Genomic DNA, 25,443 nt, shown 5'->3' with positions numbered 1-25,443 from the left:
TCTGAAAGAGTAAAGAACACTCACTTCTACCCGTTCTAGACCTCTCATGATTTTAAACACCTCTATCATATCCCCCCTCAGCCGTCTCTTCTCCAAGCTGAACAGTCCTAACCTCTTTAGTCTTCACCTCTCTGCCTATTAGATGGCTTTCTTCCCACATGACCTTCTCTCCTCAGACTACTTCCCTCTTCCCTCAGAGCCTTCCATTTCCTATTAGATAGCCCCACTTCCCATCAGTGCCCCTGGCACCTTCCTTCTCTATAGACTTTCTCTGTTTCCTTAGGCTTGCGCCTCTCCCTCCACCATGTCAGTGCTTCTCAACCATTTTTTATTTCAGAGCACACTTTGATGTTTTTCATCCTCAGGGCACACTTCCTCCCACCCCCTCAACCCACACTGATGCCTTTCTCTTTCTCTCCCCTCCCACTAGTCTCTCTACTGCCTTCTCTCCCTCTACCTTGGCGCCTTTCTTTATATTAACTAGAACACTGCATTGTGTATATATTCCAAGCACGAAATTGAAAATGCCTTTTTTCTACTTTATCTTAGTGGGGGAGGAGTGTTCCTAATTGGTTTTTGTCTTGGTCTCTTGTTTTCTTGTCTGATTTCTAACTCCTTTTTCAAGCTCTCTTCCATTTACTCTTTTGTCGTCATCACTACTTCCTGTTATCCCTTTGACCTTGATCTTTCCTTTCCTTTCATCTGCTTCTTGCTGTCTGACTTGGATTCTCCAACATCCACCTCCTTTCTGACTCACCACTCCCCTCATCCCCTCAATGGACTCCTTCACCCCAGTTATGTCCTCACTTGCTTCTCTCATCACTTTGATTCACTTTCACCATCTGCCCCCTTCCCCCTCTGGCTCTCATCTACCTACTCATCCCAAGCCTATCAAACCATTTCCTCCTCTCAATCTCACCCGCTTCCCCCATCATCTCTGGCTCTCTCCCTCCCCCTTCACCACCTCTGTCCGGCTCTCTTGTACCCTTGCATTTTTCACCATAATTTCACACACAAACCTCATTCCCATATGGTGTTTATGCACCCCCCACCCCGCTTTGCTGTCTCTCTCTCTCCCTCCCTCATCCCAGTCCTCTCAAAGCTGTTGTGGAGCATTTGGCATTGTGGACCTTGGGGAGGGAAAAAGTTGCTGAACAGCTCGTTTGTATTCCTGACTTCATGGAATATAGGGAGATGATGGCATTCACTCCCTTCTTGTACTCACCCCCTCCCTCCCTCCCTCCCAATGTTTAACCCCTTCAGCACTTCTCGTATTTACTCCCCTTTCTGCACCACCTTCCCTCTCCATCTTTTGTCCTTAACATTCACTCTTGAGTTGTTCTCACGCCCCCCACCGCCAGGCATTTCACACGTCCTCCTCTTCTCATGCCTTTTTCAGCATCTTCCTTTTTTCCATCCCCGCAATTCACTCTCAGAAGCTGCATCTCTGGCCTGAGGCTGCTTCTTTTCCACCCCTGCTCTCCTTCCTGTCACTGCTGGCATCTGACAGCCCCAGGGGAAGAGAGGAAGACTGGAATTGGGGCCCCCCCCCCCCTCCTCATTCTGCTCCTTCCTGCCTCATGGGGGAGCTATGAGGGACAGGATTCGGTATAGCAAAGTGGCTCTGCTTTGCTTTGCTCTGTTCTAACTGAGGAATGGGAGTAATGACCAGTAAAGATTATAGTGTCTGATGCCAGAGACTGAGGGAAGTTTTACTCTACAGGTCACTTTGCACTTCTGATGAATACTCTACAATGTGAATAATGTGCTTTAATTTCCACATTATGCTTTTACTATCTCCTCAAAATCTAATATCCCAGAACTCTCGTCTTCACTATAAATATCCATGCCCCTGTCCTTCCCCCTGAATTTTAATTATAATTTTTACCCTTCAGTTAACCTATCTATCCAATTTTCTTCTAACCCTCCTGTATATATTGTACATTGAATATTGTTTATAAATATATATCTGTTAACCATTTATCCAAATATCTTTAACATTATCATGTATCTCCTATTTATCCTGGTTCCTTGTAAAGGCTATGCCTATTTGACAGATCTTCTGTCCATGTTCTAAGTTATTTGTAAACCGATACGATGTGCAAACGGATGTCGGTATATAAAAAATGTTAAATAAATGTGCTGTATTAATAAATCTCAAGGAGAGAGGACAGAGGAGAACTGGAAAGAAGCAAGTTGGGTGAGGAGGGAAGGAGATTTATTTATTTTGAGTTTTTCTATACCTGCATTCGCGATGAGAATCGCATCATGCCGGTTTACAATTAACAAGAGGTGAAGGAGGATAACAACAAAACATTAACAGGTGCTCAAAAAAGATTGCAGTTACAATAAAACAAGGGAATTACACAACTTGGAGCAGTGAAAAGGAGATAGGAAATTACCAGGGAGAACAAATTTACCAATTAATGGTGTGAACAAAGTTATGGAGTTTGCAGAGTTAATGAATTACCATGTTGAGGTACAGTTATTAATTACTCAAGAAAAATTCTGAGCGTCAATTCTGAGATATGAGAAATTCTGAGCGTCAATTCTGAGATATGAGAGGGCATAAGCTGGAGGAGGAGTTGTGATAAATGGAGAACTAGCAGTGGACTGGATCAATAGATGAAAGGTTGCCAAATATTAGCTGGAGAGGAGAAACAAGTGATCAGGTGGCATTGTTGAAAGAAGGCTAGAGATTTAGAAAAAAAAAATGAAGAGTAGAAGTCAAACGAAGGGAGGAAGAAACACAAGAAAAGGAGAACCAGAAAAAAGGAATCTGGCAGTGTGTGAGGTGAAAACAGAACCTGAATTGGAAGAGTGCCATCAAACGTGGAAACAAATGTTTATGTATTGACATCTCTAATTTTTCTATTTAAATTAAAAAAAAAAAAACCCCTAATATATATAGAACTGCTCTACCCTTGTTAGCCCTGCCATCTGTACTGTTAGATTTTTTTGTAGGGTATGATAACTGTTTTTGGACTAATCTAAGCTATGATTATGTGCATGAGCTTTTGAAACCACATAGGTCCTGTCTTCAGATCTTCAGTGTCTTTGAGTAATATGATCCAGTAAAATCATTATAACCCACAAGGAATCCATGTTGCTCCTGGACGGATGAGCTTATTAAAATGTGTGTATGGAAATAGTCAGGTCTCACTGAGAACTGAAGCAGAGTGCTCTTATTCCATCTCCCCTTGGCTTGTGCCTTCTGCAGCTGGTTCTAGCCACCCTCTTTTTTTTCTTCTTCCTTGTGCCTATTACCTACCTCATGGCACAGCATAAACAAAAAACCTGTTCTAATTGGGATTTCTTACCTGGCACTGGCTGTAGTTGAACTTTTTTTTTTAAGTGATGCTGGTTCCTGCCGTGTCCTCCATTTCCCCCCAGCATTCTGTGCCCAGGCCTCTTCCCCTGTTTCCTGCTCCAGGGCTCTGCTGGTTCTCTGTTGGTAAAGACGTCTAGATGATGCAGCAAGTGTGCTGTTTTGAAGGTGATAATTTATGGAGGAAATAGTACAATAGAGTGGAATATACCATTCATATCCCAAACTATTCTACCCCTCAGTAAGCTGTTGCAGTCTAAATCAGTTCCATGTCCCTTGGCAGTGAGAAACCGCATATAAAGAGATTCAAATGTGTCTGCAAAATGGACTGAAATTGCATTTTTTAAGACCTGATAGAAGTACAAGTTCAGGGACTAGCTCTGTGACTTGGGCGGTATCACTGTGAACTATGTACGGTGTAAGAGTCCTGGGTTCAGTTCCACTCCTTCTCTCCAAAAATCCATTGGGCCTGGGGAGGATGGCCCTTGTCAGCTTAGAATGACTGAAATGATGCCTCCAAGGAGGAATTTTCTAGCACTTGAAGTGATGTGGGTTCCTGCGTATCCCATCATGGGGGTGGAAGGGTGTGGGGAAGGCAGTGGTCATGTTTAAATCTGGAATGGGCAGATTTAGGTCTTAACATGCAGTTTGCTCATTTGGTGATTTAATACCGTACCAGCAAATTATGCTGTTTAAGTACATTAATGCTTGCTTCAGTTGTCAGATGGAATTTGATGTTGGGAATACATCATCTCACTGTCTGGAACAGGTTACTCATATTTCTTAATAGGTCTTTGTTTCAAGTAAAATGACTACTGTCTTTATAATGCTAATTGTAAATCTGAAAGAGTTCCATGTTAAGTGGTCTTTTATAAAATAAATTTTATAATGCTTGTTTTTAAATGAACATTCTAGAGAAGGCAATCAAAAAGGATTACTTAAACTTACATTTGGATTATGATTATTTGCCTCTTCAAACCCGTGCTCAGTTAATTCAGGTACAATAGGTAGGTACCTGCCCCAGGGAAGGCTTACAGCTTGTCTCTACTTGAGGCAATGGCAGGTGAAGTGGCTAGCCCAGGGTCACTTGGAACATCAGCAAGAGAGGTAGGATTTGAACCTTGGCTTCCCAGGTGCTCGGCCCACTTTTCTAACCACTAGGCCATGCCTCATCTTGGAGTCCTGTATGTCAATACTGTTTTAAACTCCTGTGTTAGATGTAATATTAATCCTAGCAGAACAGGAATGCAGCAATTACCTCTGCACATATTACTGACCACTGACTTATCATATTTATGGTGATCCTCCTAGTGATACATAGAAAACAAGCAACATGTTTATATCTCATCACTCTTTCCGTGAAGAAATATTTTCTGTTAGTGATGAGTAATCTCCTTGGAGTTTCCTATTGACTACTTGTTCTAGAAATTCCTTTCCTAGTCATGTAAAAAAATATATTGCTTATGCATTTATACCTTTCAGGTATTTTAATGTCTATCATACCCACCATCCCTCTTTCTCCTTTAAGTACCTAAATGCATTACTGTAAAGTATGTTAGGGATTTTGGTGCAGTTTGGTAGTCCTCTTTTGAACTGTCTTTATTTCTTTTGGAGGTACAACTTCAGAATGGGACCCATTACTCCAAATGAGGTCTAGACAGTCATTACTCTCCCTTTCTCCTACTGGTTATGCTTTTTCCTGTGCAATCTAGTATTCCTCTGGTTCTGGCAACCACTTTTTTCACTGTTTCACTACCTTGAGATCGTCAGATGATATCCCAAGAACTGTCCTCATTGGTGCACATCAGTATTCAAAGGCTTTAACTTTCTAAAAGGAGACTGTGATAAAATGAGAAATAGAAAAAAAAATGCATCGTCAAATATGAAGTCTATATCCAGCATGGACACTGTTTAAACATAGCATCTTGGGAGGCAGACTGTGTCTTCTGCATGTATGTATTCTAGGTGTATCTGAAAAAACATATTGTTCCTTAAGACTTTTGCACCTCAAATGCATGACAGTATTTTCCTTGAACTTTGAGGTTGCTTCTTATTTTGTCTTCCATCTAGTGTACCCATTCTATTACAAATCTTAATGTCATCTGTAAAAAGGCAGTCCTTCCTTAAGAACCCATTTACAGTATCACTCAAAATACTGAAAAGAACCAGGACCTATCCCTTGGGCATTCTACACATCACCCTTTTCTCTAAGTGAACTCCATTTACGGATATTCTCCATTGTCTAATGCTCATAAGAACATGCTGGATCAGCCAAAGGTCCAGGACCAGCATCCTGGCTCAAACTAGTTCAGGTTACAAATAGTATATCTATTTGATTTATATTCTGCCTTTTAGCATGTCAAAGTGGATTACATGCAGGTACTGTAGGTATTTCTCTACCCCTAGAGGGCTTACAATTTAAGGGCCTGATTCATTAAGGCTTTTCTCTCATTTTGCGTCTATGGGGAAAAGCCCTTAGTGAATTAGGGACTCGGTCTGTACCTAAGGCAATGTAAGGTAAAGTGACTTGCCCAAGGTCACAAGGATTGGCAAATAGTTGATCTATTACACACCCAGAGATAAGTGCTGACTTTCCCAGGTCTACCTAGTTAACAGTTTATGCACCTTTCCTTCAGCAATTTATCCAGTCCTCTTTTGAACCCCACTATTAGTTGCCTTGACCACATCCTCTGGCAACTGATTCCATAGCTTGATTGTGTACTGAGTGAAAAAAAAATCCTTATTCAGCTTGCAATTTCAAGGAATTATTCTTTGAAATGTAATGCATAAATATGCATAAATAAAAAATGTAAAAAAAACCCCAAAAAACATTCCTATGGTTTGTTTTAAATCTTCCTGTTTCTAGTTTCATGTAGTGTTCCCTAGTCCTAGGGTTTGAAAGGATAAATAAATGTTTTCTATTAACCCATTCCACCTCACTCATGATTTTATAAACCTAAACCTCAATCATACATACCCCCTCTGTCATATCTTTTCTCCAAGCTAAAGAGTCCTAATCTATTTAACCCTTCTACTTAAGGGAGTTTTTCCATCCCCCTTTATCATTTTTCTCTCTCTTCTGAACCTTTTTCTATGTCTATGTCCCTTTTGAGATGGGGTGACCAGAACTGCACATGATACTCATGGTGTGGATGCATAATAGTTTTGTTCTCTATTCCTAACAATTCTAGCTTCTATTTTGACCTCTACACACTGAGCTGAGGATTTCAACACATTGTTCATGATGATGCTTAGCTTCCTTTACTGAGTAGTGACTAATATGGACCCTAATATTATTTTTTTTATTTTATTTATTATTTTTATATACCGACATTCATCTTAATTGAGATATCACACCGGTTTACATTCAGGTACTGTAGGTATTTCCCTATCCCCAGAGGGCTTACAATCTAAGTTTTTGTACCTGAGGCAATGGAGGGTAAAGTGACTTGCCCAAGGTCACAAGGAGCGATAGCGGGACTTGAACCTTGGTCTCCTGGTCCACAGTCCAGTGCTCTAACCACTAGGCTATTCCTCTGCTTTGTGCCAAATCTGCTTTGTGCCAAAAAGCAGAATATAAAATTAAACAAATTTTGGATCCTGTTTCCAATTATTGAAAAGTTTAATTTTTTGGTTAAAATTGGCACTTCCACTTCAATTTTTTTAACCATGCCCGCAGTCATTTGACCTATTTCTCCTTTTTAAAAATATGCTGAATATATCTGGTCTGGGCTTCCAAGATGTGATTTTTAAACAGTGTCCACGCTGGATGTAAACTCTTAACATTTGCAGATGCATCTTCGAGTTTTCCTCATTTTATCATTCTTCCTCTAGAAAGCTAAATGCTAGAGCAGCAGCTTTTCTTAATGTCCTTTCTCCAGTTCAGTCAAATTTGATAGTGTGTTAGGCTCTATTACCGTTACCTCTTGCATGGAATCATGCATTTCACTAAGAATTAGATTTAAACTAAACTCCCCCTCTTGTTGGTTCGTGGATAAAGCAGTCATTTATCTAAAAACTCTTGCATGTCCTGATGTGACATTTACCCAATCAATATTGGGTTAATTGAAATCACCTATTTCCGTGTTGCCAAATTTGTTAGCTTTCCTAATTTCTGTCAACATTTCATCATCTATTCCAGGACTTCCCAAACCTGTCCTGGGGACCCCACAACCAGTCGGGTTTTCAGTATATTAAAAATGATTATACATAAGTCTCTAATATGCAAACTTCTCTCATGCTAGCTGGGGGGTCCTCAGGACAGGTTTGGAAAGCCCTTCTGCCAGGCGGAAGTAGAATATCCCCACTGCTATACTTTCCCATCACACATGGAATTTGTATCCATAAAGATTCCACAGTGCATTTCTCCTTATCTGGTTTGAATCTATGCTATCTTTAACATAGGCCCCCGCCCCCAAGACACCCACTGACTAATTTGATCCACCCTATCATTGTGGTTATAATTTGTACTGTGGTATGTTTTTTATTGGTTATTCTCCTTCTACAAGGACTCTGAAATATCATGTCTGCTTTTTATTCAGTATTGTACGTTCTAACTCTTCCCATTTTTTTTTTTTTTTTTTAGAATTCTGACATTTGTACGCAGATATTTCAAGCTATGTTTTTATTTATATATACAAATTTCCTTGCAATTGACAAGCATAGTTGGAAATCTTAACTGTCTGCTCTTTATTTAAAGGCAATTGGATTGCTTTTGCCTTTATTGAAACTTCTCTATTGGTATGCGCTAAGTTCCCTGTTTTGTTAGGATCCTTTGAAGATAAGGCCCTCCAAACCATGTACTGGTGAGCGACAGTCTGCTTTCCCCCATGTTCTAGTTTAAAAGCTGCTCTCTCCTTTTCAAATATTAGTGCCATCAACCTGGATCCATCATGTTAAATATGACAGAGGAGAAATGGATGCGTAAAGCAGACTCCTCTATCTCACCTATAGTTCATTGTAGATATTGCGAATACTCCAACCAGCTGTTGGGAGATCACCAGGGCAAGTTTGGGATGTCCTGAAATAGGATGTTGGCATATAAATCTGGTACCCATCTGTGTGACTGACTCTGACATATGTCTTCTTCCCCCACCTTAAATTGTCTCCAATATTTTCTAGGGTCAGATCTTTCCAAAATCTGTCATCTTATATGTAATTCTTCTTTGTCCTGTATGTGGTACATTCATAGCAGCAACATGCACATCAAGGTCATGCTAAATGGCATATTTAAAAATTAACAGCGAGATCGCTGATGCGTGGCCCACCCACTCCCCCTCTCCCCTCTTGTCCTGAATTTTCATATTGTCACAAAATTCTTGTAAGACTACGAAATACGAGGCAATAGACCTTTATGGTGGAAAAGGCCGCAGATTTATTGTACTTTAAACAATTTGACCAAATGTGTGTGTGTATATATATATCATTATCTCTCTCTAGAGATTATCTCCATCTCTCCCCCTTCTCCAGCCTCCCGCCTTGCTCTTGCTAGCAAGGGGGCCCATACCTCCAGCCTACTTAATACGACCCCCTGCTCGTGCACCCGCCTAAAGCTGCGACACAATACACCTTGCATGCTGTGAGAGTTTGATAGAGCAGAGGAACAAGCATAACTGTTGAAGTAAACTTATTAACTAACATAAGATTACTAATTACTAATATGTACGTTCGTGATAGTGAATGGCGGTTATTGCTATTCTTAACATGACTTTTCTGGTTACTGGGGGTGAGTGGATAGGGTTTTGTGCCGTTGCTGCGGGTAAAAGAGGCTAACGGCGGTGACAGGACCCTCTTATTGGCGCTGCGACGCGCTTCCAGGGCGCGTCGCAGGCCAATGACGTTGCACTCACCCGACTGGTCTGGCACGCGCACTCGGCCATCAGGGGGATGCTCCTCCTTGTTTAGGAGGAGATAGAGGTGAGCTTGCCCCGACCCAGTGGCATCACAGTTAGGGATGGGGCTTTCACGCACGGGGATGCGAGCCCTTGCATAAATACTCATACTAATGTGTATATATAATCCTATTCAGAGTGGAATTGATTTTAACTATGCAGATTGTTGGGCAGGAAACCTTTATTTAAATTTAGTTTTATATAACGATATTCATAATTTAAAAATACCTTCATTTTTAGAAGGTATAAAATTTAAATCAGTAATGCATATTCATTTTTTTCATATTTTGCAGTCTAGTCAGAAAACTAAATTATGAAGTCATTTTATTCATCAGACTTTACTTCTGCAGACTTCACACATCCTGTGATTTATTTTCACGCTAGTGCATCTCAGTGAAAAGATATCAGGAGGCCTAGAATAATCATGAATATTTTTGCATCACTGCCAGATTATGTACTTCTAGAAAGAGGTAAAGGAATTGTCTGTGTGTACAGATTTGTTGGAAGACAATAGGGTTGCTGATTGGGTTGACTCTGAGCCTCATATACTTCTCTAACAAGTAAGTGACTTCTGGAGAGACAAATCTACAGTGTGAGAACTGAAAATACCACCAGAGGGGCTGAATAGGATCTTCTAGACAGAGCACTTGGGCCTCGTGGTTGGGGTGGCTTTTTTTAGTCTTTACTAATGAACATGCCAGAAGACTAGATCCAGAATATAGTCCAGGGCCAATTGTAATCTATGCAGCTTTTTTTTTTTTTATCAGAATAACTTTTATTGAAGAGAAGAATATACACATAAGAACCCCCAAACAATATCAGTAGTAGTAAAATGAGAAAAATGTGTATGGCAATTAGGCTAAAAATAGCATATAATTACTTCTTTCTGAATGAAAAGGCTTATGATAGGGGTGGCCAACTCTATTCCTTGAGAGCCACAAAGAATATGCATGAGAGATTTACATGCACTGCCTCTATTGTGTGCAACTTTCTTATGCATATTAGGAATATCCCGAACACCTGGCTTGCTTGTGGTTCTCAAGGACCGGAGTTGGCTCCCCTGGCTTATGAGATCACTGTGTCTGTGCGTGTGTCTAATAGCTTTTGTATTTGGTATCCTGTACACACCAGATTTTCTGGACAGGAGAGTTCTGAGAAGGGTATCTTTCACACATCTACACACTTGTGGATTCCTCATGTACATATGCATCCCAAAAATTAGGTTCCATTAGTTGCAGCTGTTACTTTGTTACCTTATACTCTTCTCAGAGACCCAGAAACACTTATAAAAAACAAAAATCATAACACAAATATTTCCCCATTATAAAATAGCCAGAAGAAGGTCAGCACAATTTTCCCCTCTCTTCCCTGTCCCACCCTGCTTCTGAGGCACCCATTTTGCCTACCCCCAAAGAGAGGAGTGGGACAGAACCAAAACCACACCCCAAGTTCTCTCTTCCAGGGGTGGCACAACCCACTACATTTCCACTAGCAGACTCTTCCCCTCCCCCCACCCCATAAAAGCAAATATCTTTGTAACAGTGTTAGCTTGTTTATATGGTATTGGAGCTGTTTGACGCAGCGCCTAATGCAGTATAGGCCCGGTCATACATTGCGCTCAGCTCAGTAAGCTCTAACAGTGTGCCCGCTGTGAAGGGTCATGGTTTAACGATGGCGTGGGAGAGGGATTTCTCCTGTGCCACGCCTAGGGTTATGGGTCTTGTTGCACAGGGAAAATCCAGCTAGAGACAGACTTAAGGTTTCACAAATGGATGAAAGCAAGGATTGCCTTTTTTTTTTCTTCTTTTTTTGACTACCTTTCCAGATTGTTCTCACTAAGACTGGTTACAACCCATGGTTAGTGCTGAATTTCTTTTGGTTCTTAAATCTCTTGGTTAAACTAATATTAAGGGCCTTGGCACTTTATTGAGCAATGTTTAATTTGTTTTATTTACTGTATTTAAATGTGTTAATTTGAATTATGAAATTTATTTTATTGATGTAATTTGAACATCAATCATCTTGAGATCTTATTTGAACAATGGTTTATAAATCTAACAAATAATGCTATTTCAAAACCCTGTCAGCTATCAGGCATCTGGTAATTACTTTAAACCTCTGTTTTCCAAAGTAAACTGTTTTAAGTGAGGCTTTTGATATATTTTTTTTTCTACCACAAGAATAAGCATTTTTAATGTACAGCAACAGAGCAGTATTGTAGAAAAAGAATGACAGATAAGACTTGCTCCCTCCCCCTTGCCTGTTTATACCTGCCTACTGTATCAGTATTAGTAAACTTCTGATCTCCCACCCAGCTGCTAAGATCCCTTTTATGTCTACTGCCAGCATATTTGAAATCTTTTACCTTTTTAACTCTTAACACTTCTACTGGAAGTCTTTTTTCCAGGTTTCTACCATTCCTATAAAATATTTTCTTGCATTCCTTTTGCATTTCCCTTTCTCTAGATTGGAGGTTCCCAAACCTGTCATGGAGGACCCCCAGCCAGTCAGGGTTTTAGGATATCCATAAATGAACATACATGAGAAAATGTGCATACTCTGGAGGCATTGCATACAGATTTATCTCATGCATATTCATTGTGGATATCCTGAAAACCTGACTGGGGGATCCTCTGACAGATGGGAAACCTCTGCTCTAGATATCATGGAGTAGAAAGGAATATTTGTGAAAATTTAGATGGACATTGAACCTTTTGGAATGGAAGCTGGTCATGGCATCAAAACTGGCTATTCAAGAGGCCACATTTTATTGGATTTATATTCTACACTTTCCAAGTTCATTGTGGATTACAATTGCAATATTTATAGAGCGTCATAACATGGGGTGGGAATACAAAAGTGAATTACAGTAAAGCTACAGGGAGTGGTATTATAAGGTGCAGACAGTAGCAAACCCATGAGGTCAAGGGCACAGTAGCATCAGAGTATAGTAAGAGGAGCACTATAAACATTCCACAGGGTGTCAGTATCTACAAGAAGTAGATAGAAAGTGGAGGTACAAAATTACAATGGTTATGGAAGATAAATACGGTGATGAGACTGCAAGGCATAATGAGCTCAGTAGGAGTCAGGGGACCCAATCTGACAATACAGTAGGCTAGGATAAGCAGAACACATTCTTTGAACTAAGTGACAGGAAGAGCCAGGTCTTCAGTGGTTTCAGGAAATGTCAGGTAGCCAACTATCAGGCCGATACAGTAAAAGTAGCGGGAGAGCTGGCAAGCGCCCGCTCTCCTGGCACGCACACAGGCCACTCTCCTATTTATGCGATTCAGTATTCAAATGAGGGCCGCGGTAAAAAGGCGCTAGGGACACTAGCCCATCCCTAGCACCTCTTTTTCTGATAGCGGCAGCTGTCAGAGTTTGACAGCCGACGCTCAATTTTGCCGGCATCTGTTCTCAAACCCGCTGACACACAGGTTCGCAAACCGGATGCCGGCAAAATTGAGCGTCCGGTTTTCAACCTGCGAGGCGTGGGCTGATTTTTAAAATTCTTTTAAATTTTTTACTTTTGGGACCTCAGACTTAATATCACCATGATATTAAGTTGGAGGGTGTACAGAAAAGCAGTTTTTACTGCTTTTCTGTACACTTTCCTGGTGCTGGCAGAAATGAATGCCTAACTTTCGGTAAGTGCTAGTTTCTGAAAGCAAAATGTGCAGCTTGGCTACACATTTTACTTACTGAATTGCGTGGGAATAACTAATAGTGCCCGCAACATGCATTTGCATGTTGCGGGCACTATTAGTTTTGGGGGGTTGGCAGCACGTTTTCGACGCGCTATTACCCCTTACTGAATAAGGGGTAAAGCTAGCGCGTCAAACACTATCTGCCTGTGTAAGTCATGAGGGAGCAGATTCCAGGGATAGGCTTGGCACAGGAGACTCCCCCCCCCCCCCCCCCCCCCCCACCCAGTGCCAATGAGCTTTCTAATTGGGTTTATTACCTGCCTCCTTGAATAAGGAATTCACCCAAGGCAACCTAATCCAAAAGATTCTCATGTGAGGACCACAAGGGAGGAGGGTTAGAGTCCCACTGTCGCTCCTTGTGACCTTGGGCAAGTCACTTTACCCTCCATTGCCTCAGGTACAAACTTAGATTGTAAGCCCTCTGGGGATAGGGAAATACCTACAGTACCTGAATGTAAACTGATGTGATATCTCAGACTGTCGGTATATAATAAAAAAAAAAAAATATCTGGACAGATGAAACTGCAGTCCTTGATCATTTAGTGCCTTGAACATAAGGAGTAGTTTAAACTTGGATCTACAATAGGGAAACAGCATAAGTCTGTAAAATCCCACTCTGAGCTGAAACTCTTACTGCACTGATTTTTGGTAGCAAACTGTAGTATTGGAGTGTCCAATTCCTATCAGACCTGTTTTGTTTTTTTGTGATGTATACATACTTAGCTTTTCTGGTAAACTTGTGTGTTAGGAGCATAGCTAGAGTGCAATGTTCTCTTCTTCTGTGTCTCTGGTCAGTGTCTTGCTTGTAAACCTACTACCTAACTTTAATAAAACCCTGTCACTACAGATCTTCTGACATCTAAAGTGTATGCTTCCTAGCAGACATACCATCTGTGTACCGTATTTCCACGACAATAACCCGCCCACGTATATAACCCGCCCACACACATAACCCGCAGGTTTTCAAGATTTATGAAAAAAAGTTTTAATATACCCCGCCTCCTCATATAACCCGCAATTCAAAAAAAAAATAAATTTTTAAATACCTGTCGGAGGGCCGCGTGGGTCCAGGCGGGCGGCGGGAGCCGGGTGGTCGCGTGTTAAATCTAGGCCGCGGGCGGGTGGGCGCTTGTTCCAGGCGGGGGCGGGTGGACGCGCGTTAGTTCGAGACGGCCGGCGGGTGGTCGCGTGTTAAATCTAGGCCGGGTCGCACAGGCGCGCATTCATTCACTGCCGGTGGGGGCAGCCCCCACCGGCAGTGAATGAATGCGCGCCGAAAGCAGCTTGTTCCAGGCGGCGGTGGCGGGTGGACGCGCGTTAGTTCGAGGCGGGTGGTCGCGTGTTAAATCTAGGCCGGGTCGCTCAAGGCAATCTAGGCCGGGTCGCTCAAGGCAGTCACATGCCGTGACGTCACGGCATGTGACTGCCTTGAGCATCGAATCGCAGGGGTCGCATTCATTCATCCAGGCGGAGGAGCCGGCTGCTTTCGCCGCTACTGCCTTGAGCGCCGAAAGCAGCCGGCAGCGGCAGCTGAAAGCAGCCGGCTCCTCCGCCTGGATGAATGAATTCATTCACTGCCGGTGGGGGCTGCCCCAGCCCCCACCGGCAGTGAATGAATGCGACCCCTGCGATTCGATGCTCAAGGCAGTCACATGCCGTGACGTCACGGCATGTGACTGCCTTGAGCGACCCGGCCTAGATTGCCTTGAGCGACCCGGCCTAGATTTAACACGCGACCACCCGCCTCGAACTAACGCGCGTCCACCCGCCACCGCCGCCTGGAACAAGCTGCTTTCGGCGCGCATTCATTCACTGCCGGTGGGGGCTGCCCCCACCGGCAGTGAATGAATGCGCGCCTGTGCGACCCGGCCTAGATTTAACACGCGACCACCCGCCGGCCGTCTCGAACTAACGCGCGTCCACCCGCCCCCGCCGCCGCCTGGAACAAGCGCCCACCCGCCTGCGGCCTAGATTTAACACGCGACCAATCAGGAAGCGGCCGGGCGCAGGGATAGGACGGACTCCTCTCAGCTGCAGCCTATTCAGAGTCGGGAAACTTTATTGGTTGTAAAATTTTTTCTGGATAACCCGCCCACGTTTATACCCCGCGGGGGGCATGCGGGGTAGGTAAAAACGCACATTACCCGCGGGTTATATGCGTGGAAATACGGTACTTTGTTTTTACTATAGAAAACAGAAGGATAACTGTATTCCTACCTAATGTTCCTATTTATTGGGAACACTTTTTTCAATATTTTCAGACATTTTTTTGCTTCTCTATTCTAGCTTTAGGAGTTTATTAGAGAGGTGCATTTGTTTGAAACAGACAATCTCAATATCTGTTTTCACATCTTTTTCAAGTTAAAATGATAGAAAACATGGATTTCCCTTTTTTTTTTTAAATCGAATTTGCAAAAAGTGTGTACTATTTCTGAAATCTAAAGAAGAAAATTGGGAAAACCTAAATGGCACGGAAATTTGCCCAAAATGACAACACATTTTTTTTTCGCCTGCATACCCCTAGAATTCATAAGTTTGTTCTCCATACATTAAAAACAGTATTATGGGTCAGGAGTTTTATATAACCTTTAACTGCACAGCATCTAACTTTTTTTTAATAAGGGTATAGTCTGATTGTAATTCCAGATTACTGAAACAGCTGAGCTCCCTTTGTCTCTTTAATGGATCTTCTCACTGGATTAGAATTGTCAACTCCCTAAGGGGAACATTGATACTCTAACTTGTCAATTTGTCATAGTCCTTAATTTTTTTTTTTGAGGTTCTGGATTGCAGTGACCTGTAATCTGAATCCCAAAATATCTCTTCTCAAATTGTAGACTCTCAGAGCTGTGTTGCTCACTGTTCGTTGTAGTTGTGGCTTTCTTCTGTTTCATGAGGGTTGGGTTTTTTCCCTCTATTCATCCAGACTACATTTCAATACTTTTCAGAAATTAAATTCTCTACCTTTCAAATCTAAGGGCATAGAAAATTTCCATGTCTTCAATATTTTTAACTTTAATGGTTATCTTTTTAGGAAGCCAAATGTCTAAAACCATTCATTCATCTCATTCACTTAGTCAAAGTAGAATTTAATGATTTTTCACCGTTGTAACCAACATTGAAAACACATGGGGTTTTTCCCCAAAATTTAAACTTCCATTGCTTTCCCTCACAGAGCACTTCTTTAAAGCTGCTCCTGCATTTTACTCAACTAACATTCAGACCTTTCATAATAAATTCTTCCCTCAGCAATATCACAAAATAGTTTTTATGCACCTCCAAAATGCCAAAAATGTGCCTTTAAATTCCTGTTCCATATTGTTCCCTGGAGCGCCACGATTTTTAGAATTTGAGTATTTGACATTTGCAAAAAATTTCCAAACTTGACCCAGGAGCTATTCAGATAATTCCATATCAGACCAATTCAATATATTGCACTTGGCCGAGCACACTGCTTAACACGCACATTGTGGATGCCTGTCCAAAACCTCTTATGCAATGAGGGGATTAGCGCATCCAAATGTGCGTCCTAACCAGCGTGTAGATAATAGCACGTATCACATGTAAATCCAAGTTGATGAGGTTATTAGTTATTACCCCTGATGCAAAAAAAAATAAAATACGCCTGACATGCACATTTTTACTCTCAAAAATTAACACCTGCCCCAAAGCAGGCGTTAATTCTTGGAGCTCCTCAAGAATTTATTTTTTTTCGGTTCCTCCGACAATATCGTGGCAATATTAAATTGGAGGAACAGGAAATGGAATAAAAAAAAAATTGGGTTACCAGTGGTCAGGTTAGGAAAATGGACACTGATAAAACTGAGCGTCTATTTTCCTAACCCACACTGACAAACTCTCTTGGGTGCCTGCTGCTGAGGAGGCGCTTGGGGCACTTAAGAACATAAGAAGATGCCATACTGGGTCAGACCAAGGGTCCATCAAGCCCAGCATCCTGTTTCCAACAGTGGCCAATCCAGGCCATAAGAACCTGGCAAGTACCCAAACACTAAGTCTATTCCATGTTACCACTGCTAATGGCAGTGGCTATTCTCTAAGTGAACTTAATAGCAGGTAATGGACTTCTCCTCCAAGAACTTATCCAATCCTTTTTTAAACACAGCTATACTAACTGCACGAACCACATTCTCTGGCAACAAATTCCAGAGTTTAATTGTGCGTTGAGTAAAAAAGAACTTTCTCTGATTAGTTTTAAATGTGCCACATGCTAACTTCATGGAGTGCCCCCTAGTCTTTCTACTATCCGAAAGAGTAAATAACCGTTCCCTGTACGTACAAGGATCAGTCCAGACTGTGGGTTATGCTCCCAGTCCAGCAGGTGGAGTCAGAAGCAAAAATTAGAGGGGGTTCTATATGACGTGACCCCCTGTGCCTCAATCCTCAGTATCTTCTGACTCCAGCAGGTGTGAGCAGTGGACTGTTCAGTCCCCAGCACAACTTCTTTAGGTCTTTTCCTATTCTCTTGAGGGATCAAGAAATTTAAAAAAAAAAAAAAAGAGAAAGCTTCATAATTTTAATATTTTATTTGGCTGAAGCTTTTATTTCAGACTTTTGTCTGCTACTGACAGGACCTTGTTAACTTACTGTTTCTGAACACTTTTCCTCTCATTCTCTCTTGGGGGAAGAAACTTTGGGGTAAGTGTTTTAATACTTTTTTTCTTTCAGAAACAGTGGATTTTTCCTCTTGCCGTTTTTGGGCGGCACTGGAGGACAACTTTCTGACTAAAATTTCCTGTCAGTTTCACCACCCCCTCCCGAGTCCGTCGTGTCTTCCTACCCGCGGTCCCGCGACGCGCCATTCCGCGGGGCTGCTGCCTGCTGGGAGGTCCTTTCCCCGGCAGTGCTTGGGCTGGTAGGAAGGAGGAGGGTGTTTTTAGCGTTCGCTATTTAATAGTACCTGTTTCAGGTCTCTGCCGCGCCGTTTGGTTCCTGCCTCCCTGAGGGAAGAAACTCCTCCCTCATGTCGCGTACTCCTTCTTGTGCTTCCTGCGGGCGTATGGGCAGCCGCCTCTCTGCCGAGGGGCTGTGCTCCAATTGTACCCTCCCCGAGAAAGTTAGCACACCATCAGGGGAAGGCACAGGACACCACTTGGAGGACGGCACTTCTAGTCAGCGGCAGGCTCCGTTCCCGTTGAGCGCGGGAACGGCGGCCATTTTGTTTTCTGAGGGAGAAACCGGCGCTTCTGATTGTGAGGACATTGGGGATTCAGTTTCTCGTCCACCGGCCATTCTGACTCCCACAGTCGGCTCAGAAGACCCATTTACGGTAGGGGAACCCCCGGGGGGGCTACCTACAGGACTACCAGGTTTTTCCCCGGAATTTGTAGTTTTAATGCACCGCGCCTTCTTACAGAGCTGCGGTCAGCCGATGGGTACGGCCGGGGGTCCTCCTCCTGCCAAGTTACCACGTTTGGATCCTTCATTAGGGGGACCTTCGGCACAGGGTGTGACCCAAGTTACCAGTGCTACTCCACTGCCTAACAAGCCTCCCGTGGTTCTACCACGGAATTCTCCGGTTATTCCTCAGGGGAATGTGTTACAGGATTTGGCAGGAGATGATCCTTCTCTTTCAGTTCAGCTGGAAGGGGACGATCCCCGAGTGCTTAGCATTTTTCAGCTGGAGGAGTTGGAAGGTCTCATTCCACATATTTTACAGGAGATGGACATTGATCCTCCGCCGGACCCAACACCCTCAGACCCTAAAATTAAGAAGGGAGACCCTCTCCTGGCGGGCCTTCGACCCATGGCTAAGGCTTTCCCTACTCACCCCAGTTTCTTACAACTGATTTCTAGAGAATGGGATACTCCAGAGGCCTCCCTCAGGGTCAGCAAAGCTATGGAAAAGTTATATCCTCTTCCTATGGATTTTCTAGACCTTTTAAAAGTACCGGCAGTAGATTCTGCGGTCTCTGCGGTGACTAAAAGCACCACTATCCCTGTAACGGGCGGTACAGCTCTGAGGGACTTACAGGATAGGAAGTTGGAGGTTTTTCTTAAGAGAATTTTTGAGATCTCGGCTCTCGGAGTGCGTGCGGCTATCTGCACTGCTCTTGCGCAGAGGGCTGGCTTACGTTGGATTCAACAACTACTCACCTCGCAGGATCTCCATACTGCTGAAGCTCAACAGGCTGATAGGTTAGAGTCTGTGATAGCCTATGGTGCGGACGCACTTTATGACCTTCTTAGAGTTCTCTCTCGTTCAATGGTTTCAGCTGTTTCGGCCCGCCGTCTTCTCTGGCTCCGCAACTGGTCGGCGGATTCCTCTTCCAAGACACGTCTGGGTTCTTTACCTTTTAAGGGAAAGTTCCTTTTTGGAGAGGATTTGGACCAGATAATCAAGTCCCTGAATGAGAATGCGGTACATAAGCTTCCAGAGGACAGACCTCGTTCGACTAGGTCTTTTAGTTTTTCTAGAAACCGATCTCGGAACCAGCGTCGCGCTCGAACAAACGGGCAACAGCCAGCTTCAAGGACTCCATCTTATCGCTCTCAAGGCTGGAATCGGTCCTTTCGAGGTAGGCGAACGGGCAAAGAGGCTACAACCTCTCGCTCGACCCCTAAACCTTCACAATGATGCCAAATTAGCCCACGAGCTGACCCCGCGGGTGGGGGGCCGGCTCTCCCTCTTTTACAGGGAGTGGGCTCGCATCACGTCGGACCAGTGGGTTCTGGACATCCTAAGTCAAGGTTACGCATTGGATTTTGTCTACGCCCCCAGAGACAGATTTCTCTTCTCGCCTTGCGGTTCTCTCCACAAGCAGCAAGCCGTCCATCAGACTCTTCAGCGTCTGCGGGCTTTAGGAGCGATAAGACCAGTGTCCGTCACCGAGCTGGGTCGAGGTCACTACTCCATTTATTTTGTGGTTCCCAAAAAAGAGGGATCTTTCCGACCCATTCTAGACCTCAAGACTGTCAACAGGGCACTCAGGGTACCTCGTTTCCGCATGGAGACGCTCAGGTCGGTCTTAGCAGCGGTCCATCGAGGAGAATTTCTTGCTTCTTTGGATTTAACGGAGGCATACCTCCATATTCCGATCCATCCGGATTTTCAACGCTTTCTCCGCTTCAAAATCCTAGGGCAGCATTTCCAATTCAAGGCGCTACCTTTTGGTCTAGCCACAGCTCCTCGAGTTTTTACAAAGATTATGGTCGTAGTCGCAGCGGCCCTTCGTTGGGAAGGAATTCTGGTTCATCCATATCTCGACGACTGGCTTATTCGGGCAAAGTCCCGAAGACAGGGGATCCTTGCAGTGGACAGGGTAGTGTCCCTGCTTCAGTCCCTGGGCTGGATAATCAACTACGACAAAAGCCGTCTTACTCCATCTCAGTCGTTGGATTTTCTGGGCGCTCACTTCAACACGAGAGTGGGAAAAGTGTTCTTACGTCCAGAGCGAGCGCAGGCATTGAGAGAACAGGTCTCTCGTTTCTTGACTCTCCAAGTTCCAACAGCCTGGGATTATCTACAAGTACTGGGAACTATGGCCTCCACGATCGATCTAGTTCCATGGGCCTTTGCGCATCTTCGACCTCTACAGAAGGCTCTGCTATCCCGTTGGAAGCCGACTTCTCACGAGTACAGTGCGGTTCTTCCAATTCCACCGGCAGCTCGACTCAGTCTCCTTTGGTGGTTGGATTCTCACAATCTGGCCCAGGGAGTATCCTTGGAGACACCAGATTGGTTAGTAGTCACCACGGATGCCAGCCTCACGGGTTGGGGGGGCGGTATGCCAGTCGAGCTCCATTCAAGGAATTTGGACACAAGAGCAGAGTCAGTGGTCCATCAACCAGTTGGAGACAAGGGCCGTTCGCCTTGCCTTACAGGGATTCCTTCCTCTTGTTTGTCAAAGAGCAGTCAGGATTCTCTCGGACAATGCAACCACGGTATCTTACATCAACCGTCAGGGAGGCACGAGGAGTCCCCTGGTTGTATGGGAAGCGGAAAGGCTAATGCAGTGGGCGGAACAACACTTGTCTCTGATAGCTGCCTCTCACATCGCAGGCATAGACAACGTTCAGGCGGATTTTCTCAGCCGACAACGTCTGGATCCGGGAGAGTGGGAGCTCTCCAGAGAGGCGATGATTCTCATAGAAGATCGTTGGGGTCCCCCCCACGTAGATATCATGGTCACAGCCAAGAACACAAAGGCCACTCGTTTCTTCAGCCGCAGAAGAGAGCACGGGGCAGAAGGGGTAGATGCTCTGGTCCTCCCGTGGCCCAGACAGATTCTGCTGTATGTATTTCCCCCGTGGCCCCTAGTGGGACGGGTACTTCGTCGCATAGAAGTTCACCCAGGACCGGTAATTCTGGTAGCCCCGGAATGGCCAAGGAGACCATGGTTCGCGGACCTGCTTCTTCTAGTTCGCGAAGGGCCAATACGTCTCAGTCATCTTCCTCGTCTTCTCAAACAGGGTCCAATATTTTTAGAAGGGGCAGATCGCTTCTGTCTTGCGGCCTGGCTTTTGAGAGGCGCAAGTTGAGACATCAAGGATATCCCGAGGCGGTTATTTCCACTCTGTTGCGGTCTAGAAAGACTTCCACCTCGGTCACTTATATCAGAGTTTGGAAAGTTTTTGAGGATTGGTGTGTTGGTCGTGACATTGTACCGACTAATGCCTCGGTAGTTCAAGTCTTAGCTTTCCTTCAAGATGGCCTTGACATGGGTCTTGCATATAACTCCCTTAGGGTGCAAGTAGCAGCATTGGGAGCGTTGTTGCAGACGGGAATGATTTCTCCACTCTCTTCTCATCCAGATATACTCCGTTTTCTTAAGGGTGTGCGGCAATTGAATCCTCCTTCCAGATCGCCATGTCCCTCTTGGAGTCTCAATTTGGTTCTTGAGGCTCTTGTAGGACCTCCTTTTGAGCCTTTACGCACGGCCACCATCAAAGACCTCACTCTAAAGTCTGTCTTTCTGGTAGCCATAAGTTCAGCTCGTCGTATTTCAGAACTCCAAGCTTTGTCTTGCCGAGAACCTTACCTCCGTATTTCAGAGGACGGTATTTCCCTAAGGACTGTTCCCTCTTTTCTTCCAAAGGTGGTTTCTTCTTTCCACTTGAATCAGTCGGTAGAACTCCCTTCTTTCTCCGTGTCTGATTCCAGACAACTATGTAGTCTGGATGTTAAAAGATGTCTCATGCAGTATTTGGAATCTACCAATGACTTTCGTCTCACGGATCATCTTTTTGTTCTATGGTCTGGCCCCAGGAAGGGTCAGATGGCTTCTAAGACAACCATTGCTCGATGGTTGAAAGGTGCGATTTCTGCTGCATACATAGGGAAAGGGCGCCAACCACCTCTGGGGGTTAAGGCACATTCCCTCCGGGCGCAGGCTGCGTCCTGGGCAGAAAGTTCTTTGGTGTCTGCTCAAGAAATTTGTAGAGCGGCCACCTGGAAATCTCTACATACTTTCTCTAGACACTATCGTTTGGATATTCGGGCTCCGGGTTTCGGTTCCTTTGGAGATAGTGTCTTGAGAGCAGGGCTGGTATCGGCCCACCCGGAGTAGGGAAGCTTTGGTACATCCCACAGTCTGGACTGATCCTTGTACGTACAGGGAAAAGAAAATTATTCCTTACCTGCTAATTTTCGTTCCTGTAGTACTAAGGATCAGTCCAGACGCCCCTCCCTAGAATTTAAGGGTTGTTTTTGGGATAAGCCTCTGCTCTTCACTCCTATCGTTTCTACTGCTTCTTCTTTCAAGCTCGTCCTGGGTTTTTTCAGGACTTTCTGTTCTTACACAGTTTCGGTTTGACAAGTTCCTTTTGTAGGTTGTTTGTTATTAGTTTAATCTTCGTTCATTATTGTTGAACAGTTGTTATTCTTGATCCCTCCGTCTCTTCTCTTTGGCTTTTTAAGTCTAGTTACTGAGGATTGAGGCACAGGGGGTCACGTCATATAGAACCCCCTCTAATTTTTGCTTCTGACTCCACCTGCTGGACTGGGAGCATAACCCACAGTCTGGACTGATCCTTAGTACTACAGGAACGAAAATTAGCAGGTAAGGAATAATTTTCTTATTCACATTAACCCGTTCTAGACCTCTCATGATTTTAAAGACCTCTATCATATCCCCCCTCAGCTGACTCTTCTCCAAGCTGTAAAGTCCTAACCTCTTTAGTCCTTCCTCATAGGGGAGCTGTTCATTCCCTTTATCATTTTAGTCACCCTTCTCTGTACCTTCTCCATCGCAACTATATATATATATATATATATATATATATATATATATATATATATATTTTTTTTTTTTTTTAGATGCGGCAACCAGAATTGTGCACAGTATTCAAGGTGTGGTCTCACCATGGAGCAATACAGAGGCATTATGACATTTTCTGTTTTATTCTCCATTCTTTTTCTAATAATTCCCAACATTGCTTTTTTGACTGCCGCAGCACACTGAACCAATGATTTCAATGTGTTCTCCACTATGACTCCTAGATCTTTCTTGGGTGGTAGCTCCTAATATGGATCCTAATATTGTGTAACTATAGCATGGGTTATTTTTCCTATATGCATCACCTTGCACTTATCCACATTAAATTTCATCTGCCATTTGGATGCCCAATTTTCTAGTCTCAGAAGGTCATCGTGCAATTTATCACAATCTGCTTGTGATTTAACTACGCTGAATAATTTTGTATCTGCAAATTTGATTACCTTACTTGTTGTATTTCTTTCCAGATCGTTTATAAATATATTGAAAAGTAAGGGTCCCAATACAGATCCCTGAGGCATTCTACTGCCCACTCCCTTCCACTGAGAAAATTGTCCATTTAATCCTACTCTCTGTTTCCTGTCTTTTAGCCAGTTTGCAATCTACGAAAGAACATCGCCACCTATCCCATGACTTTTTACTTTTCCTAGAAGCCTCTCATGAGGAACTTTGTCAAACACCTTCTGAAAATCAAAATATACCTCATCTACTGGTTCACCTTTATCCACATGTTTATTAACTCCTTCAAAAAGTGAAGCAGATTTGTGAGACAAGACTTGCCTTGGGTAAAGTGCTTCCTTTTACCGCAGAAACCCACCTAAACATTATATTGGGCACCTTGGAGAGGTGCATTGGCATGCATTAGGAGAGCGGGCAGTCAATCATGAGCACCCGTTTTCTGCGTGCCGGTATTGCATCGGCCCATATGTGTCCTTTATGCCTGTTTCCAGCACAAGCAACAACCATGAGGCTTTCCCTCCCACTGGAAACTGTCAGCTAAAATGCAAACTAACTCATCATGACTACATATATAAAAATAGTGGGGAATCCTAGTGTTCTCTACCTTTGTTTTGCTGTAGCGGATATCGTGTGTTACACACCCCTATTCTGGCAGGTATTGAAAGAGCCTCTTTTGGCCAGACAGACATCGTGGGGAAATTGGGGGTAGAAGCTTACCCAGGGCACCCTGCCTCTTTTATCTGGCCTCTTGTTTACTTATTTTGAAACTTCCCCCATGAGCCCTGCAGTGCTGCTGCTTCCAGGTTTTCTCAGGACTTCCAGAAGTCTTGGCAGCTCTTAAAATGACAGAGAGCTTGCCCACGTTTCACCTATATCCATGTCTCTATCTTCTTCCTGGCACTGGTGGCCTGGCAGCACTGTGACTCAGAGGCTACTTCTGGGTCCACCAGCCTTGTCAATAGCTACAGTAGCATTCAACAGGATCTTCTGCAAAGGACTCCAATTGTTCTTGGCTTCCTCTTTGCAGGACATGTCACGTCACAGCAAGCAGGAGCCTTCGCACAATACTTCCACCATTGTCTGCGTTGTCCCCAGCTTTCAGTGGCAACAGCCTTGCCATGAGTCCACGTTTCTGCTCCTCCCTTTCAATGCCAACCCAATTCTTTCTCTAATGGCAGCAACCTCAACGAGCAGTGGGACTCTTACATCCCTCACTTAGCCATGTGCCAGCCAACTCTGTGCCACTACGTATGCCACACATTGAATTGGGCTTCAGGCAAGGTAAGACCATATTTCTTGTTTCCTCCTTTACAGATCGGTCAAATTAGGAGTGGTGGGGCTTCTGGGAATGCAGTTGGCTACGAAAGGGGCAGCTGAGTGCTGCACAAGCTGGAGCTTTGAGAGGCATTTTTGTGGCAGGGCAATGTACAAGAATTTACAATTGTGTAGTCATGAGATGTATGTATAGACTATAACTAGATCAGTGGGGGGGGGGGATTAAGAGTGGCTGTAGCTGATTGAATGTGTAGTCTCTGCCAAAAGGTGGTTTTGGTTACAGCTGAGATTTGGTCTTCCAGTGTTGAGGGGGAAAATAGAGTAGGCTACCAGTATGTTTCACTTTGGAGCTTGTTGGCAGGGATATATTCAGCAGGAAAGGAGGACACTATTTCCAAATGGAGGACTTGGAGACTTGGAGTATTTGTCTTTTGGGGGTTGAATTTGAACCTTTTTTGGGCAGACTACTAATTTTGTTTAGACAATTGCTTGCTTTCTTTTCACTTGTCTTGTGGAATCACCAGCTGGCTGTCACATATATGCAT

At 43.9% G+C, this 25,443-nt stretch overlaps 1 protein-coding gene across 5 annotated transcripts in view; it reads left to right on the top strand.

The window, feature by feature from the left end:
* Nucleotides 1-25,443, top strand: part of OSBPL1A (oxysterol binding protein like 1A) — a 546,359-nt gene that overhangs the window by 331,975 nt on the left and 188,941 nt on the right. The window contains exon 1 of one of the 5 annotated variants that reach the window (XM_029591147.1): nucleotides 24,785-24,904. The exons of the other annotated variants lie outside the window; for them this stretch is intronic. Coding sequence (XP_029447007.1) covers nucleotides 24,845-24,904 — 60 coding nt within the window. The 5' untranslated portion in view covers nucleotides 24,785-24,844. Of the gene's footprint in view, nucleotides 1-24,784; nucleotides 24,905-25,443 lie in introns of those variants that run through there. 5 annotated transcript variants of the gene reach the window in all.

This window comes from Rhinatrema bivittatum, chromosome 2 (assembly GCF_901001135.1).
Source record: "Rhinatrema bivittatum chromosome 2, aRhiBiv1.1, whole genome shotgun sequence".
NCBI classification, from domain to species: Eukaryota; Metazoa; Chordata; class Amphibia; order Gymnophiona; family Rhinatrematidae; genus Rhinatrema; species Rhinatrema bivittatum.
This window is presented reverse-complemented; position numbering and strand designations above follow the sequence as displayed.